We start from the raw sequence: 22,250 nt of genomic DNA on the forward strand, positions 1-22,250 counted from the left end.
CTTCAAATATTCTGCAACTAGATTACGGCATCCCTTTTCTAGGTTGTAGAGTATTGTGTTGGGTCCTAGCCTTAATATCTCATTTGGGAGATTTATTAAGGACTCAATCAATCAACTAACTTGAATTTAATTTTTCTCCCGTTTTGTAGATGTCAAAGTATGACAACTATGATCTTCCCAAATCCCATGGAACAAGCTTTTCACATGAAGACGATATTCCATGATTCGATCGAGGAAGACGAGATCATGCTTCACTTCCTCCACCTCCTTCTATTGTTCTCCCTAACCCAAAAGTTCAAAAGATTGAAAAGTTCAAACTCACTCAAGCCCTTTTGGCAAGTAAACATGAAGAAGGAAAGTCAGTGTGTGCACACATCCTAAAGATGAAGTCACACATTGATAGGTTCAGAATGTTGAGATCTGTTGTCTGTGAGGAGCTGGCTGTTTACTGGGTTCTTCAGTCACTTCTTGACTCATATAGTGCGTTCATAAGAGAGTACTATATAATGAACCACGATGTAACCCTCATTGATCTCACCTATATGCTTATTGCTGCTGAATCAGCAATGATTTGGCGCACTAGAAAAGCAAACTTGATTGGTGGATCTGCCTTCCAGACCTCTGTGGATATAGGAAACGAAAGGCATGCCATGATCGAAGGGTTTGATCATAAGAGAAAGGAAAAGTCTAAAGTAGTTCCATGCGCTGTTCCAAAAGAGTCAATTTGCTTTTATTGCCAAGAGAAGGGGCATTGGAGACGAAGCTGCCCTATTTACCTAAGAGATCTAAGAGATGGGAGAGTCAAAATGTATGGCTCTGCTTTAGGTAAAATCCATTAACTAACTCTTTTAAGTTTCTATTCTAGATTCTTGATACATGATGTGATAAGATTACAATTGATGTTTTGTAGGATCGAATAAAGGAAAGGAAACTTAAGGGAAGAAGTGAGCAGAATCTAATTGTCTTGAAAGGTTTCAAGAACTAATCAAGAATAAACCTTATCAATCATCACTAGCACACGACTTGAGGTTTACAACCTATCGTGTTGACACTCTCTTGTTTCTGTGCCGTTCCAATTGAGTTAATTATGCATGTGAGTTCTATGAGTTCTCATTTGAATGCATAAAAGGCAAGGACCTTGATCAATGAAAAGTACATTGATAACAAAGGATGAGCTGCTTAATTACTTGGAAGACATGGTGGGCACTTGTGTTACCATAAGGAAAGAAATCAAGATTGAGAAGGTTCGGTCCATATGAGTTTGGATTTGTCGCAAACTTTGGTTTTGACAAATTCGCATGGATATGAACACATACACCATTAAAATCTAAGTGTCGTAAGATTCCCTCCTTCATGAAAATGATTGTGAGGAAATGCTTTCACTAAGAGAGCTTTTAAGAAGATATTGATTGTGAAAATTGTATTCTTAAATTCGATTATGGTTACGGTATCCCTTTCCATGATTCGATTTGTGAGATTTGGCAATTAGTCTAAATTGTTTATACACACATATGAGTTATCTAAGACAAAGGTGTATAAGGTATTAGAAATATAGAAATTCAATAGGTATTGTTTTTCTGGAAGTTAAGTTGGTTTCTAAATACATGTCAAAGCTAGTGGGAGCATAAGTGTTATGCTTATATAATAATAATCATCATGATAGTGGGAGCATAAATGTTGTGCTTGTATGATTATTAAGGCAAGTATTGCAAGTTAGCAATATTAATTATAGAAAACAAGAGTTATACTTTGCAAAGTCGTAAGGGTTGAAAAGTTGTTTTGCTATAATTAAGGGAGAGAATATTATGCTTCATTTCAAATCTAAAGGCTTAGGTTGTGGAATGTTAATAAATTTAGTCAAGGATACATAGTGTGTTCTCAAAATTTTGATTATGATTATGGCATCCCTCTTCATAGTTCGAATTGTGAGAACGTGACAAATAAAATATTATGGCAAAAGATTGATAAAGTATCAGATCTTTATGTAAGACATTATGCATCGTGTCCCATACGCTTCGGGTAAAGAATCAATTGCAAGTGCTATAATATTTGACCATTCTAAAATTTTCCAAATGTCTAGCACATTAAGAGGGAAAAAGGACAAGAATCGGTTTTGACTAAAATAATTAAACAACTATCAAAGGACGATCCAAAGCTCGCTGAGGATTGGGTGCTTGTGAGTAGTGGGAAGTATGGTATTGGATAGACTATATCGACATTATTATGAATAGATAAGATTCTAATAAGAATAAGATGTCATATGGCAAAATATGGAAATGTTTCCATACTAGGATTTGGATATTGAGAATCTATGTCTAGATTAGAAACTTTTATGCAAGAAGGATGTTCAAAGGAATGTTCTTTGAGTGAGAGACATCATATCTATAGAATTGTTTCTGATAGAGATTAGCCAAGTCTTGATGATTTTGAGCTATGACTTTATGAAATAATCATTGCATAAAATGTTAGAATCTAGCATAAATAACAAGAATTTGATATTCTTATACTTATGATAAGGATTGGGAGTTGTGAAATGAGTATGATTGGAAATGTGTTCATTTGATCTATTTCACAAAGTAAGGACCGTAGGTAAACATTGTGTGCATGCTGAGAGCATGGGACAAGTGTAGTAATAATTCAAGTAAGAAGTTGATTAACCGAAACAACAAATAATGAGTAATCAATATGGTGATTAAATAAAATGTTTTATTTATACCCAGAGTTTGGGGCCATATGGGATTAGTATTATTCTTTTGTTTCACTTTGCATGTTTTGACTTCCTGAATAATTAAATTGGTTCAGAACAATCAAATTATTCAAACGGACCACAGTCGTTCATATGTTGGAAGTAGGTATGAATGAAGACCGTCGTGAATTGGTGTGTGGATTGTCTGAAGTGTATTAGACATAAGCAAATGTTTGCTGCAACGTTCATGAGTGCTTATGAATATGATTTGAGCATTGGATTAAACCCACGCTCACTTGGATCACTTCATGGATTTTATCACGAGTGATTGGTGAGACGATAATATCTTATATTCTTGAAACCTAGATGTGTGAGTTGTATCTTGCGAGTCGGTTACACATTGACAATATGTAAACGCACCAGTAACTTGGTGTCATAAAATATATTGTTGTGTGTGATTTGGTGAGTGAGTGCAAGCAAGCATTGAATCAAAGTTTATCTGTTCCTTTTATCCAAAGTGGGATAAAAGCGATATATGTGGGCCCCTCGACGATTTAGTGATCACACCTAAGCGCTTGACCAATCCGGGACTAATTTGATGTGTTTAATTGTAGTCTGTTGTCAGTCGTAATAAATCGGAAATCGAGAAACAACACATAGACAGAGAGAATGATTTAAATCCATGTCTTAGTCTATACGATATCTAGAATGGAGGAATATATGATCCCTTATCTAAGGGACGTGTATCTGGTAAGATCAGAGTTAATAGCGGCTTTTGAAAGCTACGATAGCAGATCAGGATCTGAAGTCATACGCAGAATAGTTATTAGACTTATCCAAGTGGGATACTGTTGGATTAGTGTCTCAGTCCATAACTATTTTGGTATGTACTTGACCCGATGGTGCATGGTCCTTTTGGGTTGCCTTCACCAAAAGCAACTTGATAGGATGAATTATGGAGAGAGAAGATTAATTATGATTTATTAATATATTATGAGAATAATATATTAAAGGAGAAATCATATTGTTTAATTAATATTAGTCAAGAATTAATTGATAATTAATTTGGTGACTAAAAGAGATTAATTAAACTTAAGGGACTGGAATTGTAATTATAAGATAATTGCATTTGGGCTATGGATCACCTTGGAATAATAGGTTGGACGAATTCTATGGGGAAACCCGTTAGAAATCGTCCAAGGGATATTCTAAAAGGGTCCATGGGCTGCTTAGGGCTTAAGCAGTCAAATTAGGGTTTCCTAGTTGAAAACCCTAATAGCCTACATGTACATATAGTACCCTTAAGCCCCAAAAACGTGGCTAAGAGTTTCACTAGGGTTTCTGGACGTTTTGGGTAGCCTCCTCTCTCCTTATTCTTCATCCTCTTGCTCTTGGTGTTTATGAGCCATTAGAGGAGTGCAATTGTGACTCTAAGCTTTCTAAAGTCATTACAAGGAGGATTTGAGATTGTTATTGCTACATAACAATCAAAGGTAATTCTCTAAACCCTAATTTCAGTTTATAATATGTTAGATCTAAGATTGTAAGTCTTGGATACATTGCATGTACAATAGAGAAACCTAGATCCAAGCATTAGGGTTTGCATGAGCACATAGGATGTTCTTATGGCTAAAACCCATCACTTCTTGTTTCCCCTTGGTCTCACAAGCTCCTTTCCTCTTCTCAAGCTTCACAACCCACCAAAAAACACCAAAATGGCCTTAGAACACACAAAAACGGCTAGGGTTTCGATATGATGTCTTCTGGGAGTATAAGGGACGATGGAGGCTGAGATAAGGTGTTTAACTAGGTTGCCAACCCTCAATTTAGGGTTTTACCCAAACAACACCTACTCGTCGAGTCAGTCTTCCGACTTGTCGAGTAGGTCTTTTAAACTATCTGCGGATCTCGACTCTACTCGACGAGTTGGGCCTCCAACTCGTCGAGTCCCAGAGAAAAACACAAGAAATGCTTGAATTAAATGTGTACCGGGAATCGGGTGTTACAGACGAATTGGGTCAACATGGACTGTTGACCTTGACCGTTGACTTAATTTTGACCAAGGGATTAACCAGTTGACTTCTGGGGGTATTTTGGTAATTTAGGAATTTATGGAAGTATATCATTGATGCATATATGCGGTGGAGTTCGTGGCTGAGATTCGAGATATCACTACAGTTCGACATTTGTGATGTGAGTTCTTCTCGCTATATCAACAGGGTCTAAGGCACCAATGTCGGCCCTTTTCGGATTTGTATTCGGGTTATTGCATGATATGCTTATTGATTTACATCCCAGTAGTTAGGATGATGATATACTTAGTGACATGTTTAGGTCGATATCCTGGTATATAGGATGATGCTATGTTAGTGACCGGTTAGGTCTGTATCCTGGTTGTAGCATGTTAGATCGGTTTGACTATTATATATGCTAGCGTATGATATTTATGTCCACATGATTGTTTGATTGGGGTTGGGTTGAGGCGGTCCTACTTTGTGATGAATTCCAACATACACAGGGTGGTCTGGATAGACTGAAGGCCCTGTGAGGCGGACCAGTCAGGCCGAAGGCCCGACAAGCGGTCTGGATAGGTTGTAGGCCCTGCAAGGCGATCCAGACATGTCGAAGGCTCGGGAGTGGTCCATATATGCTAAAGGCCCTATGAGGCGGTCCAATCAGGCTGAAGGATCATTATGCATGTTGTTTGTTTATATGATATGATTATGATTGTATGACGTTGGTATTTTGGGGGAACTCACTAAGTTTCGGGCTTACAGTTGTTGATTTTGTTTTAGGTACTTCTAACGATCATGGGAAGGCGAAGGCGTGATCGTACACCTCCTTATGTTTTCATGATTTGATTATGAGATACTCTGACATCATACTATTTTGAAAACAAGTTTTGTAATCATCATTGGTTTTGAAATGTTTTAAAAAGTTTAAATTTGGCATGATTTTTATGGATGCTACAGAACACATAGGGCATAATTACATTTGTTCTATTGTGCTTTGGTGTATGCTTTATATGTAACAACTCAAATTTTCAAACAAATTTTTCTTTTTATAAATAGAGTAATTTCATTCAAAACAAGGCATAAATAATTTAAGTCTCATGTCAAATACAAACTGTCTAAATCCCAAGATCATAAAAGCATTCTTCAGTGTGTATCGATCACGCCGGCGCCTTCCCACGGTCCTCGCTAGTACCTGAAACACATACATAACCACTGTAAGCATAAATGCTTAGTGAGTCCCCCAATATACACTTACGCACATACGCCTTTCCAGGCCCTGACCTTCCGGTCATACACAACGCCTTCCGGCCCATAACATAATCGCCTTCCGGCCCATAACATATTGCCTTCCGGCCCACATAACATACATAGCACACATATAACAAATAACTTACCACATATAGCATACATATCACATATCATAACTGACCTTCCGGTCACAAAGTCAAACCCTTCCGGGTACAGTGTAGTGAGAAGACTCACCTCGTAAATGCTGAAAGCTAGCAAATCCTGAAATCACTCGTGCACAATCCGACGAGCTACAACCTCCCTATAACATCACATATCTCTAATTAACACTTATATCTTCTAAGTGTGACTATCCCTAAGTAGTCAGACTTAGGTCAACTCTGGTCAACGGTCAACGGTCAACGGTCAACTCGACCGGACTCGGCGAGTGCCATGGCGACTCGGCGAGTCTAGACGTTCTCCAACTCTCTGAGAGTCCCTATCTACTCGTCGAGTATCCTCCTTGACCCGACGAGTTACTCCTGGAAGAATCGCGGGGCCACCCCGACTCCACTCGCCGAGTCTGAAGAACAGCTCGACGAGTTCCAGTAAATCTCCAAGCTACTCGTCGAGTCTGTTCATCGGACTCGGCGAGTCCACGCCATGCAGTCGATCAAACTGCTTCCTGAGATAAGTTTCGTCCCGAAATACACAAGCATGGGACCTTCTGGACCTCTAAAGGTCCTAATACAGGATTATAGTCGTTGGGTAACAAGGTACTAATTCATCTAATCACCAAATGGGTTCCATAAACCCTAAATCCATGCACACATCAACATAACAGAAAGGAATCCGAAATATTACCTGAAATATGCACTCTCTGTGTCCCCAAACCGCAGAACTCGAATCCCTTGTTGTTCCTTTAGCCAAAGCTCTTCTCCTCCTTGCACAACAATTTCTTCAAAGCCCTAATATCCTTCAATCTTGCTCTAGATGCCCACAGCCGTTTAGGGTTCTTCTCAGTCGACTAAAGACAGACAATGACGGCCTATAAGTGCATTATATACGACCCAAAACCTGAACGGTTAGGGTTTTCGCTAAACAGCGTAGACTCGCCGAGTCCATATCGGACTCGTCGAGTCCAGTCGCGAACCCGCGACCAAGTCTGCGATCCTACTCGGCGAGTCTAGGCTCCAACTCACCGAGTCCCCTCTTAGCTCACCCCAAAAACATAATTTAACAATACCTGAGATTCCGGGCTGTTACAAGCTTAATAAGGTCAACATATCCACAATGTTAATTCGTTGTTACACCTTTTTAAGGTAAAAACTTCATATTGTACTTTTGATGTTTCTCTGAATGCAATGTCAACATTAGATTATCCAAAGCCCCCACTTTGCAAAACGACTTTTAAGTATCTTCAATTTATATGAATATCAAATCCTTTAGGTTTTATGAGTGTGTGATTTATAATATGCATATTGTTTATTGAATGTTGTTGATGTACCATGATGCTGGAAACATGGATGATTTATTCAAATGTGGAAAATTTTGTGCCAATTTAAAGCATTCCAAGAGGCTCAACTCTAGTGTAATGGTAATGGAACCTCCAGAAGAGCTTTTTAAAATACATGGTTAGCAAAGTGACAACATTGTATTCTTATATTGGAGGTGCGTTATTCTTTTATGTGTTTACAGAATAAAAGATTATCATACATAAATTCCCTTTCCCTTTTCTATAATGATGTGTTCTTGTTTTTTCTAGGCGACCAGGGTTTTCTCAACACCTATAATGCATATGTTGGACTTTATATACTTGCTAACAAGGTAGGTAGTGTTTTCTATGTGTGTGTGTGTGTATATATATATATATATATATATATATATGTGATACTAAAAGATATTTGAAAAAATGAATAACTGAGGGTGTATTTGTAATAGGTGAATATTTGATGGGAAAAGCTTCTTTTTCTTGTCGGTTGTTCATTGTTCTGCATTAAGTTATAATGATACAATCATATAGAGCATACAGATTATAGTTGTTAAGCACTTAGTCTTGGTTGTTTCTTATTGACTAAATCTAGACAGAATGACTTAATGAGTTAAGCTAAAAAACCATGGTACTGGTGGACATCTTCACTCACATTGTTTTTTATTACTTCATTTTGTTTGAGTTTCATACTTTGGTGTGTGTGTTTAGGTACAATACAAAAATAAAATTGTTTTAAGGATTTAAATACTTTTATAGGTATAATAACAAAAATATAAAGACATAAATGAATATATTTAAGTATTTCATATAAAGGTTGTACATTAAAATGATTCAAGAATCCATCTGTTTACACAAAAACGTACATAAAATAACAAGTACAATTAAAACTAAACCTAATAGTAACAAACGTAATGATTACTGGTGAACACAATCTATATCCACTTTCCTCACTCTAGTAACCAAGCTTATACGTATTTTTACGAATATAAAGTTTTTTCTTTTTAAAAATCAAAGCAAAAAACAAGATAAGTGTACATGTGCTCGTGTATATGTTGTTCTTAAATGTCATGACATGTTGGTGTCCATAGCCATGTCATCTGTCTAATTCTTTTTTGCAAAGGGGACAACATGATACTATTTTGAGCCATTGATCCACACATTTCATATGAAATTTATGTGAGCATCCCAATTGTCTCATTTCTTCATTTTCCTTGTATTTTGCTAAACATATACAACATTCCTGTAAATATATAAATATTTTGTTAGTGTTACATATATTAAAGTGTACGGTCAAATGTCGATGTCATGTAATAATTAAACTTACAGTGGTTGAACTATCCACAATTGATTTCCCTTGTTCCAAATCGGGTTCTATAATATGTTTGTATTTCCAACTAGGCAACTTCAATATTTGTTCTTCAGATGCACCACGATTGATTGATCCAGCATTCATGTTGTATCCAAGTAGATTGCTAATAATTGGCACAAAACAACATAGAAACAAGAATAATATAAAAGGGAATGAATAGGTAATGGCGTTCCAAGCTAGTAGTGAGATACAAAGCACATCCAGTTTAGGAGCTTTCCTAAAGGTCCCAAATCGAGCATCGAAGACCCAAACGTTCCCCATCACAAACCATATTGCAAAGAATAGTTCCATAAATGTTCGAGATTTGTTCATCATTTGCAAGTTCCTGTATATTATTATAATAAACAAAATTAACTTCATTTCCATAATTTATTTGTATGGTTGTACATGCTTATTAGATATTTTGTTTATTTTTTATAATATACATCTATGTACGTAGTTAGGGGTGGCAAATCGGGTCATCGTGTCATGTTTTTGTCTAACACGACACGACACGACAAAGTTTTATGTAACACGAACACAACACGACACGACCTCGGGTTTTTTTGAACTAACACGAAAACGAACCGATTAAAAAACGACAAACACGATACGACACGACAAAGATAACATGAAATAAAAATTAATGTATTTAATTAATATTTATTCATACATAACACGAAAAACACGACAAACACGAAAAACATAACAAAAAATGTTAAATCGTGTCAATTCCGTGTCGAATTTTGAACACAAACACAACACGACACGACGTCGTGTTTTTTACACCTGACACGACCACGACACGAACACGAATTCGAATTTTAGTTTCGTCTCAATTTCGTTTTGTGTCGTGTATTTTTGTCGTGTCGTGTCATCAATTGTCACCCCTTATATATAGTTCTATTTGTGTAACTAAGCAACATGTATAATTCTTAAAATTTACATTTGAGATATATATATATATATATATATATATATATATATATATATATATATATATATATATATATATATATATATATATATAATACATGATTTAAACTTTTTATTAATAGTTAAGTGCTAGAATTAATTTCTTGTTGAAAACAGAAAGAATTATGACCTAAGATTGAGTATTGTAAAAACCAAATGATAGGAAAACACCATTTATTATATGCCAATGACAAACTACTATATTAACTTTGGATCTTCATATATTTTCAATAAATACGGAAAAAAAAATTCTTTTATATAAAAACCCAAGAAAAGTACAAACTATTATTAATGTTTTATTAAAAAAGAAAACCCTATTATTATAGAGAAGATATTGAAAAACCCTCACGATTACAAACATATTATTGAAAAAACTCATATATTAAATGTTTTAATAAGGACTAATATCATTATATATATATATATATATATATATATATATATATATATATATATCATCATTATATATTTATAAAGGAAACATTTTTCCTTTCACCACATTCATTTGAAACTCCCATTCATTTTTTCTTTCACCACATTCATTTGGAACTTTCATGACTTTTCAATTTCTTTCTAATAATGATTATAAGTTGGTTAATAAGGTTAAATATATATATATATATATATATATATATATATATATATATATATATATATATATATAACCTAAAGTGTAATCATATATAAACTAAATTTTAATATTAAAAGAATATATTTTCTTCTACTTATAAAGTTATGTTTTTAACTTATAACATATTATACTTAATTTATTAGGTCTAATATGTTGTTGTATGTAAACCATTATCATTTTAAAGCTACAACTTTTGAATAATTTGTATAAAATATTTAAATTGTTAATTTAAATCTAACCTTATAGGATCAACTTAAATATAAATTTTAGTTCAACTTAAACAACCAAAAAATATTTTGTAAATAGTTAAAAATAATAAATTGTAGTGTCTTTCTAATAATGATTATAAGTTGGTTAATAATGTTAAATAAGTATCAAACCTAAAGTGTAATCATAAATAAATTAAATTTTAATATTAAAATAATATGTTTACTCCTACTTATAAAGTTATATTTTTAACTTTTAACGTATTATACTTAATTTATTAGATTTAATATATTGTTGTATGTAAATCATTATCAGTTTAAAACTACAACTTTTGAACAGTTTGGACAAAATACTTAAATTGTTAATTTAAATATAACATTACATGGTCAACTTCAATATAAATTTCAGTTCCACTTAAAATACCCAAAGAATATTTTGTGAATAGTTAAAAGTGATAAATTTTAGTGCTAAATGTAAAAACTAAATTAAAATATCAATTTAACTAAATATTTCCTAAATATATTTTTATAATCGTTAAAAGTTTTCAAATAAGTAGCTTAAAATAACTTACAATAACAATAGTTAAAAATAATTCTATATACATGATTATATTGTTACCTATAAAATAAAATAAAAAAAAAATTGTTTGATGTTTTAAATAATTACAATCATAGAAATTAAAATGTTAAGCAAATAAATATTAAAAAATTAATTAACAATAACAACAACTATATATAACACTAAACCATATATTATATTTAATTTTATTCATGAGTAACCCGCGAGTAGAGGTCATTCAAAAGATTGAGATTATACAGTTTAAATAGATGTATATATTATTATATAATTCAAAATAATCAATATATTATATCAACTTAGTATAAAAATTATTATATCAAATTTAACAACAACATTATTCTTATATTTAAAAAAAACATATATTTGTAAAGATTTCAGCTATATAGATGTTTCTGCGCAACGCGCAGGCATTCGCCTAGTATATATATATATATATATATATATATATATATATATATATATATATATATATATATATGTGTGTGTGTGTGTGTGAAAGATCAATAGATAATATATAAACCTTTGAAAACCCTAAAACCTAAAAAGTCAATAGAAATAGATAGGAAAAAAACACTTTGAGATATCTGATTTTTTTTTTGGACTTTATAAATCTTAAAATCGCATATATATATATATATATATATATATATATATATATATATATATATATATATATATATATATATATATATATATTCAATGAAACAAATTTTGAATTTTTTTTTTAAGAAAAATAAAAAAATAAAAAAATCATTTTTTTAATTTTTTTTTCAGCAAAAGTATACCTATATATACGAATTTTATATTTATAAAGTTAAAAAAAAATAGATATCTAAAAGTATATTGAAGATTAAACCTAAATTTTATTTTATTTTTCAAGAAAAAACTTTTTTTATCCATTTGGCCCTTTTAACAAGTTTAAGCTCTTTCGAGTTTTAACAATTTATCCACTTTTATTTCCAAAACTACTCTCAATTATGTTTTAAAAAAAAAAATCAACAACAACAACAAATATGGGCTTAACCATTTCACTAAAAGGAGGGATTTTATAGGCAAAATTAATATAAAAGTTTGTCTATTATTCGCATATAGTAAATTGTGTATTTTGTAAATAAAAAAACGTTGTGTTTCTTAAATAACCCAATCGAAAGTATTGCATTTTTGTATGAACGTATAAGCTTTTTATTACCTAGATTCTTCAATGTTACTAGGAAGTTCTGCTCCAATTTGGTTCAAGCAAAAAAGCCAATATCGCCAAAATAATAGACCCAAATTAAGCACACAGCCGATTCCATACCCGGTAACCCATGTTCTCATGGGCCAAACCGGCTTCTCTTCTTTGGAAACCGAAAGAGTATACGCTATAACCACAATTTGGAAAACCAAACCCATCAATTCCATATACATCCAAGAAGCCGTATTAAACGGGTTCGACCCAATATCATCTGATCTTGACCCGTTTTGGTAATGAAACACCCTTCTTGCAAAACTATACCACCTTGCCCTTGATATCCTAATTGCCATTCTTACTAAGAAAGAAGAAGGTATGGCAGAAGGAGCCCGAGTCGAGGTCCTGCTTCGTGGGCCCATATTTTCTGTCATCCTTTCTTCTCCGGCTCCCGTTGATGGAATCAATGAAAATGTAACTGCCACCGCAGAGTTGCATAATGATTCCGGTGTAAACAAGTACCGCGTATTCATTGCGAGAAAAGATAACTTTAAGCTTTTATATTAATATATACCTTCAAACTAAGCTAAACCCATGAAGCTTTGATTTCAAGAAACTTATAGAACAAGTTTTCTTGATTATATCCATGAGAATAAACAATTAGCTTGTAACCCAATGTACATATGATCAACACTTCAAGCAACTGTGAGCATGCATGATTTGAACTTTTTCAATCCAAATTAAAGAAGCTAACATAATGGGGTTGGACCAAGAGTCCAAGAACAAGATATACGTATGATTAGAACTTCAAAAAAGTTCCGGCTTCAAGAAACCAATTTGGATAGGTATTAAACCTCAAGAAATCGAGATGGGCATGATTAGAACTTCAAGAATTGGATCATGTGGACATGAACCAAACATCAAGAAACTGATATGGTTGGGACAATATCTTCAAGAAACCAATATGGAAAAGAACAAAATTTCAAGAAGTCGAAATGGCGTACGCTTAATTAGAACTTTAGGAAATTGATATGGGTGGACTAGAACGTCAAGAAACCGATATGGTATATATGATTGAAACCTCAAGAAATAGATTAGATATTCAAGAAAACGATAATATATGTATATAGGCGGGAAATTTTTTCTAAAAAGTCATTGTTTTGACCAAAAGAGGGATGAATCAAGCTACAACTAGGGTAGATGACATGATGACACTGGAATGGAAATAAAAGAAAGAAATATAGGGGAGGGAAAGAGAAGAAGGTTGGAGATGGTGGCCAAGAAACACAACTGCTTTGCTTTGAATCAAAGGCAATGATATGAAAGAAAATAACAAGTAAGAGCAACGGTTGGCCTAACTTCGTTGCTGCTATGTTGTGTTTATTAAGCAAATTAAAGCTACTTCAAATGCAAACCACGGAATCTAATTCTTGGATTATAATTGAATTAGGGTATGGCTTAAGACATTCATTCTTTCAAATTAATTTTGATTTTTCAAGCATAACTTTATGTTAGTCTCACTCATATTTGTATTGTGACATACCAAACCAACAAATACAAAGACCATGACTATGAATGCCTTTAGTATTTTTTTTTCAGATTTAAAATGTAAAATAATTAGTGAACAGCTAGCTGCCATAATAAACTTTAATACGGCTTAGTTGAATTTGTTTATAAGTAAGAAATTTTACAATAACCTAAGAATACGAATCAATGAGGAAATTAATTCAGAAAATATAGGGTTTTATAATGTGGCGGGTAAACGAGATGATGTTGCGCCACCTAATCTTGGTATCCAGCCATCAACTTGAATATTTACCGGGTTCGTCATGGGTCTGGATCAAATGACTGGACATATTGAAATATGTTCGGGTTTTAGTTTAAGTTGTTGCACCATCACTTTCTTGAGGGTGGGGTTAGTTGATATTAGAACTGCTAGGATTTTGATGTCATAACCCAAACAAATATATATATATATATATATATATATATATATATATATATATATATATATATATATATATATATATATATATATATATATATAATTTAACGAATTTGATATCATTGAAAAAATGATAAAAAATTATGAATTTCTGTATTTTTGGTCTTTTTGTTGATAAAAAATAAATACTGAAAAGCTAAAAAGGATTTGTTATTTGGTTCTTTGGATAATAATGGTTCCTTGGTTAATAATGGTTTTTTATGAATTTCTGTATTTTTAATCTTTTTGTTGATAAAAAATAAATACTAAAAAAGACTCCGCCAAAGGGGCGCTGCTCCCGGACCCCCGACTAGTCGTCGAACCGGCTTCTAAATTCATCTTATACATGCGTGCACTCCGCACAACTCTTTAAATATATTATAGTACGAATTATGAAGCCCTTTAGCTCACATGTTAGTTCCAGTTACTTAAAATAACATGGTGACACTAAAATCACCAACAGTAATTAGAATGAAAATTTTGAAATTTGAAATTTGAAATGGATAATTAATAAGTTGACAAGTGGCATGATATTAATTAGAGACCTAATAGGATGACACATGGCAAAAGAAGAATAAATCTATTCTTTTATTAGAATAGGAAAATATGTTATGGTTTCTTATACAACAAAGCCTCCCTTTTTGTTTATCACATAAAATGTATTTTAGACATTTTATTCATGGCAAGTAATAGCAATGTATTTTATCAAAATCCACACTTACAACAATGTACTCTAAAATTACACTTAGCATATAGAAGATACTTTCAATATCTTCACCATCATAACAATGAATGACCTGAAGCACTGCTTTTATGCAGGAATTTTGATAAAGTAAGTTGTCAATATATGTTATGAGTAAAAAATAAAGAAAATTGCAACAAATATTAACAGTAAGTTGTTATTATTAGTAAAACATGAAGAAAGTTATTATTCTCAACTTTTTTGATAAAGTAGATGGCTATTATTGGTAAAATTCAAATTACGTCTGACACATCATAAAAGAACTAAAACTATGAATCTTATTTAAAATTAACATGTGCTTCTCTAATACATAAAATACAACACATTCATCCAAAAAATATATAAAAATTAACATAACTTATAAAACCATAATCATATTTTTATGGGTGGGAAAAAAACTATAGAATTGGCGTATATTCTAACCTCTCTTAACTTATGTGTTGTTTATTCACTTCATTTGTGTGTTTGTGCAAGGTTTTTCTTCTACTTTATCTCATCCGATTTGGTAAAAAGGGGTGTTTGTTCCAGTTTTGGTCTGGACCACCTACAAACTCTTTGGTCCATGACCATTTCCACCAAACAGTGTTGTGAGATATAAAAAAAAAAAAAAAAAAAAAAAAAAAAAAAAAAAAAAAAAAACAATAGGGATCTATGGATGTCCAAAATCTAAGAAATACAACAATACCTCATTTTCAAAAAATATTAGATAAAAAGGAATTTTAATCCATTTTCAAGATTTATTGCAGGTAATCTATCCTAATTGTGAAAGATTCATTTTTTTTCTAAATAAGACGTAATACTTTGGAACATCTATCCAAGTTCATCCCTTTTTCTCAAGCAAGAACAAAGTCATGTAAATACTACTAACCAAAACTAATATCATGGGGCCGCAAAACCAAAAGTTTTCAAAAATACTAGGTTATATTTTAAATTTCGAAATTAATAAATTAATTTAAAATTTAAAATTTAAGCCAATCATGAATTCAATATAAGGATATCAAATTACTTTTGAAAAAATATTTAGTTTTTTACAATTAAAACATTATTAAAGGTAATTATCCTAATCAATTCATGAGATAATCAATCAACCGAATTTTATGGATCTGACAGCCCACCACGTCATGGTAAACAATTACCATGTCGTTGTAGAGTAAAAACAAAGGTCACCACATCGTGATGGCGGAACAGAATGACGATTGTGTTTTCTCCTCCTTGTTCAAGTTCAACCACTGTATCAATTCAATAGAAAACTAAACCTGCGCTTTGATACCACTGATGGGTATTATGCAAAACACATAAATCTTATGTGTGCATGCAACCCTAATAATTGATCTATGTTTTCTCTAATTGAACATACAACTTTAACAACAAAATAGAAACCCTAGAACACTAGTATATTATCGAAAAATACAAATATGGTTATAAGAATCATACATTGATAGTTATATAGTAATAACAATGCAAATCCTTGCATTGATGAATCCTTGAGAGCAAGTGTCACAAATGTCACGCATCTAGTGGTTCACTCCCAACACTAGCAAAGGAAGATGATTGAGAAGGAGGAAAGAGGCTAGAAAATTCAGTTATCACTTCAAAAGAAAAGAGTGGCCGAAAATCTTAGGGTTTAGGTTGTTTATATAGTACAGTTAGGAAACCCTAGATAAGCCCTAATCCAAGATTATCTTAAACCAGGTAATTATCCATTTTTCTGTTTATCCACCGGAGATTATTCTAGATTCCCTTATGCTGAAGAAACCGTCCATACCTCATGGAGGGTTCTAGACTGCCTCTTGCTCAACTATTGAATAATTGCACTTCATCCCCTGCACTTTTAATTAATTCCAATTAATTTCTGATTAAATATTACTATTTCTAATTAATATATTATTCTCATAATATATTAACAAATCATTTATTTTAATTTATTAATCAAATAATAAATCAACCTTTTTTTCCAAAATCATCCTGTCAAGTTGCTAGTCTTGAGGGCAATTCAAAATGATTGTGCTACTATAAATCTAAGTATATATCAATTATAGTTAAGGGGCTTAGACACCTAATTCAACAAAAACCACATCAAAAACCTGGGGGTTTTGATATTGATTCTGAACTTTTACCGAACTACCCCTTTCTTTAGTCACATAATCTTGTTCACTTTCTTCCACTATATCCCCCCACTTTTGAGTTTTTTTCACCGCATCTCCTTCCTCTTGTAACGACCAAAAATTTCAACCAATTTAAATATTTTCGAAAACAACCCGATTCCATTAAAGTTATTACAAAAAGGTTTTCAATACAATTTATTTTAAGTATTCCCATAATCTTATCACAATACAAACATGAGGAGCGGTACGATCACGTCTTCGCCTTGCCACGGTCTCCTGAATAACCTGAAAAACATTAAACCACAACTGTAAGCCCGAAAGCTTAGTGAGATATCCCCAAAATACCAACCACGTATACCAAACACGCATAACATGCCATACATATCCGATCACAGAACAGCCATGCATTTCGGGTCTACTGTGGGACTGGTCCGCCGCACCGGCCAACAGTCCACCTGGTCCACCCTCCGAATCTACTCATATACCTCGAGTCTACAGTGTGATTGGTCCACCCGCACCGGACCTTCAATCCACCTGGCCCACTCTCTGAGTCTACAGTATGACTGGTCCGCCGCACTGGGCCTTCAGTCGGCCTGGTCCACTCTCCGAGCCTCGGCACGTCTGATCCGCCCTCTTGGGCCTACAGCCTATCCGAACCGCTCGTTGGGCCTTCGGGACAACCGGTCCGCCCTAGGTATCTTGGCCTACAGCACAAAGCAGGACCCGCCTCAACCCAACTCCGGTCCAAACAACCATGTGCACATAAACATACAATCATATAGCAATTCACAGTCAAGAAGCAGATCAAACAGATCACATAACATATCATCATCCTAACCAGGATACCGACCTAACCGGTCACTAGCATAGCATCACCCTATCTCTCAGGATACTGATCTCAACCAGGTCTCTAACATATACCATCCTAGCTACCAGGATGCAACCATATCAAGCAATAACATAACAATAAATATCGGGATCTCAATCCGATAAGGGTCGGCCTTGGTGCCTTAGACCCTGTTGATATAGTGAGGATAACTCACCTCGAAACTGCCGACTGAACAGATAACCCAAGCTGCTCCGATCACTGATACGATCTCCACCACTGGACAATCACCCAGGCACTGAACTCAAAACAATATCCAACAATTACTAAAATGCCCCTGGAAACCACTAGTCAACCCTTGGTCAAGGACAAGGTCAAAGTTAACCCCTGACTGACTCTACTTGCCGAGTCAACCCGATGACTCGCGAGTCCCCATGCTCAGCATTCCTTCAATCCGCGACCCCACTCGCCGAGTCACCCCGAGACTCGCCGAGTCCAACAACTCTGAGTCCACACTCACACAACTCACCGAGTCATCCCTTGACTCACCGATTCACGGCTCAACCAGAAAAGATTGGGACTCTTCGACAAGACTCGCCGAGTCCAAGAACAGACACACCGAGTCTGAGGCTATATTCAACCTACCCGCCGAGTTGTTCTTACAACTCGTCGAGTTCTAGACCATCTTCATCCAGCTCGCCGAGTTGTTCTTCCAACTCGTCGAGTTCCAGCTCATCTTCAAGCAACTCGTCGAGTCTACCCATGTGACTCGCCGAGTACCACCGGTCTGAATCCATACAGAAGCATTCCAGGCCATGCAATTGATCCAAAACGTAGATCTAGCCTCCTACAACCCATCCATCACGTAAAGTGGCAAACTTTACGTGAATCCAAAGAGATCTAGGCCTTTTACACTTTAGGGCTAGGGTTTGGGACATGATGGCTTCACTAAACACTCAAACACAGGGACTTTAATGCACTCTAGACCTTCTCCCTACCAGATATGAGGTAGCAACCTCAGATCTATCCTTCAATTCCAAGATACCACAAGCCAAACCTCTCACCCATTCCAAAAATGAAGAATCTATATGAGTAACAGCCCAAGAACGAGATAATACCTCAAAATAACGCCCCAACAGCAAGGAAACTCGAATCCAAGCAAAGCCCCTTGCTCCAAGCCTCCTACCCTTCAAGATTTCCTCAACAATTGCTTCTCCAAGCTTCCAAATGCAACTTGATCCACTCACACACGAAGGTTAGGGTTTCTGGACTTAAGAGAGAGTAGAGAGGCTGGGGGAAAGGATGTTATGTTCTTTATATTAGGCTCAACCTCCGGATTAGGATTTTCTCCACTTAGCGCCTACTCGCCGAGTCCATCCGCTAACTCGCCAAGTCGGCCACTTTACATGCGACCCATTCGCGACCCTACTCGCCGAGTCCACCCATGGACTCGCCGAGTTCCCTTTTTCAATTTACTCTTTTAGCCCTTCAACTCTACTCTTGATATTTCGGGATGTTACACCTCTTCAGGAGAATCATCAACCAACTGGCTATTTACTTGAGTTTTATTCAGATCCCGCTAAATACATTGATTTTTTTAAGGCATTGGACCTTCATGATTGGTTTTGGGAGGTATATTCTATTGTTCTTCATTAGACGAGAACTCATCATTCATCTCATCATCAGAATTCAATTGGATTGGCAGATTAAACTTTTGAATCGTTGGATCCCTTCCTATAATTTCAGGCACACTAACTTCATACTTCATCCCTTCCACATATAATGACGTAAAAATTTCAAACAAATTTTCATTTTTAAATCATACTTTTAATCATAAAACAATATCCAAACATAAAGTATCCAATGTCAAAATCACAAGCAATTTCCCAGAATCTCAAAACATAATCTCCATGAGTGTGTACGGATCATGCCGGCGCCTTCCCGCGATCCTCGCTAGTACCTGAAACACATATCACAACAACTGTAAGCATAAATGCTTAGTGAGTTCCCCAAAATACCACATACAACACATACGCCTTTCCAGGCCATAACTCTATGGGATCTTCCGATCCAAGTGTCTCAGGGGACTTCCGTCCCGAATCCTGGTAGACCTTCCGGTCCATGTCATCTTGGCCTTCCGGTCCATACCATCTTGACCTTCCAGTCCTTATCATACATAACATACATATCACATAACAGCATACAGCACATACATCTCATAGCATATAAGACCTTCCAGTCACACATAGGTACCCTTCCAGGTACAGTATAGTGAGAAGACCCGCCTCAATGAAGTCGGATAAGCTCTCGTGCTCAACGTCCCGACCTAGCCTCCTCCTATCATTCAAATAACATCCCCGATCAATACTCTCTCATAGTCTCACTTCTAAGATTGGGTAGAAGGTCATTCTACCCCTCCCTGAACTCCCTTGAATCAGTCTTGACCAAAACCCTAAGGTCAACAAAGGTCAACGGTCAAACTTTGACCCGACTTGTCGAGTGCACATGGGCGACTCGGCAAGTCCATGCGGGTCCTCTAAATCCTTCTAGCCTCTCTTGGCTCGTCGAGTCATCCTTCCACTCGACGGGTTCCTCCTGTCACGAATCGCGGGGCAACCCCGAATCGACTCATCGAGTCCACTTATGAACTCGGCGAGTTGCTTCCATGATCATACTCAAATGACCTTCTGAGGTCAGATGTGCTTCTCTAACCTATAGATCTGACCTTCCCAAGCATGATAATTACGTAAACGTCGAATCTTGGTACACATGCAACACACGCAAAGCTTCTTTTGGTGAAATAGCCTCTAAAATGGCCTCCTAGGCTCATAACTCAAAAGGTATGGCATAAGGCAGAGTGGAAAGGACTCTCTGGACCTCTTAAGGTCTACATCTATGAACCATTTCGCCTTGGGACCTCACATACTCCAGATTCAAACTAAAGAGGTATAAAGAAAACCCTAGATTCCACTAGAATCATTATAAACACGAGAATGGCACAAATTGTTACCTCCAACAGCTTCCTCTGATCAAATAGAAGTGGATCCAAGCTCCTCAACCCGCTTAACTTGTTCTACATCCTTCCTTCTTGCTGAAACACACAAGAAATGGTGAACAATGGCCCTTCTCTCAAAGCTCACGGATGCTTTGGTGCTCTCTAGGACGAAGGTAGCCGCAACTAAGGGCCATAAGGTCCTTTAAATAGGGTACGAGCCCAGGGGATTTAGGGTTTCAACTCACAGCGCGGACTCGTCGAGTCCACCCTTTTCGAGTCGTCGAGACCGTTCATTAATCCACTCAGCACACGCGATCCTACTCGACGAGTCTAAGAGTCAACTCGTCGAGTCCCTCTCTTTTACTCAAAATAAATGATAAAACATAATACCTGGAAATTCGGATGTTACACCACACCCACCTTAATCATATCAACAATAAATTGTTTTAACTTCGTCTTTATACACACTCAACCCATACTAACATCCTCATCCCAATCATCGTTAATAAACATGACTTCACTCCACCTCACAACTACCTTTTTGAATGTCTGTGATGACCAAGCACACAAAGGAAGTCCTATTTCAGTCCACACCATACGATCCTCCACAATAAAGTTTTTTTTTGAAACTAACCTCAACTCCTTGAAGTACTACTTATTGTCTTCATATTGAATAAACTTTTTACAAGCACACTATGATATTGAATTCAATTTAGATGACTGTAATCTTCCCATACCCTTCACAAGCTATCCATATGTCTTTTACATTCATCGATTCAGGGAAATTTGTCACAAATACCAACTTTGACATCGATTCCACTTTCTTTCGATTAGTATTTACTATTCGGTTCCTGTTTACTACAAACATCCGCAATAAAGTTATCATCTTTCCAAGAGATGCAACATAATTTGAATTGGCTCATTCATAAATAAAAAGGTAAAACTTATCATCTATGCTTATGTATACATTCTTAGTTTCTTGAGAAAATGATTGTAAGTTCAAAACATGATTGATTATTATCGGTACATTGTAATTTAACATAAAAGTTTTATATATAAAATGAAATAATTTTTATTGTTTTTTCAACAGAAAATGACAGATTATCATATACATTTAGATAATCGAGACTTTTCTGTTTGAAAATTAAATGTTAGAATTAAACCGTAAACTGACCCAAAATATTAAGACTTTTTCAAAGATATTAAGACTTTGATTTCCGTAAAACTATTTGAAACATTAGGAGTAGACTTGTCAATTTAGCAAACCAAG

General features: G+C 34.9%; 1 protein-coding gene across 1 annotated transcript; it reads right to left on the minus strand.

Annotated features, from left to right (window-relative positions):
* Window positions 1-8,193: 8,193 nt before the first annotated feature.
* LOC145063144 (RING/U-box superfamily protein) lies at window positions 8,194-13,598 on the minus strand. Its single transcript, XM_079010735.1, has 3 exons — window positions 12,350-13,598; window positions 8,745-9,114; window positions 8,194-8,660 (listed from the first exon to the last, which is right to left on the minus strand). The coding sequence occupies exons 1-3, from the start codon at window positions 12,859-12,861 to the stop codon at window positions 8,514-8,516; spliced, it is 1,029 nt and encodes a 342-aa protein (XP_078866861.1). The 5' UTR covers window positions 12,862-13,598; the 3' UTR covers window positions 8,194-8,513.
* Between the last annotated feature and the right edge of the window lie 8,652 nt (window positions 13,599-22,250).

The sequence above is a fragment of the Lactuca serriola genome, chromosome 7 (assembly GCF_051521515.1).
Source record: "Lactuca serriola cultivar US96UC23 chromosome 7, Lser_US96UC23_V15, whole genome shotgun sequence".
Classification (NCBI taxonomy): domain Eukaryota; kingdom Viridiplantae; phylum Streptophyta; class Magnoliopsida; order Asterales; family Asteraceae; genus Lactuca; species Lactuca serriola.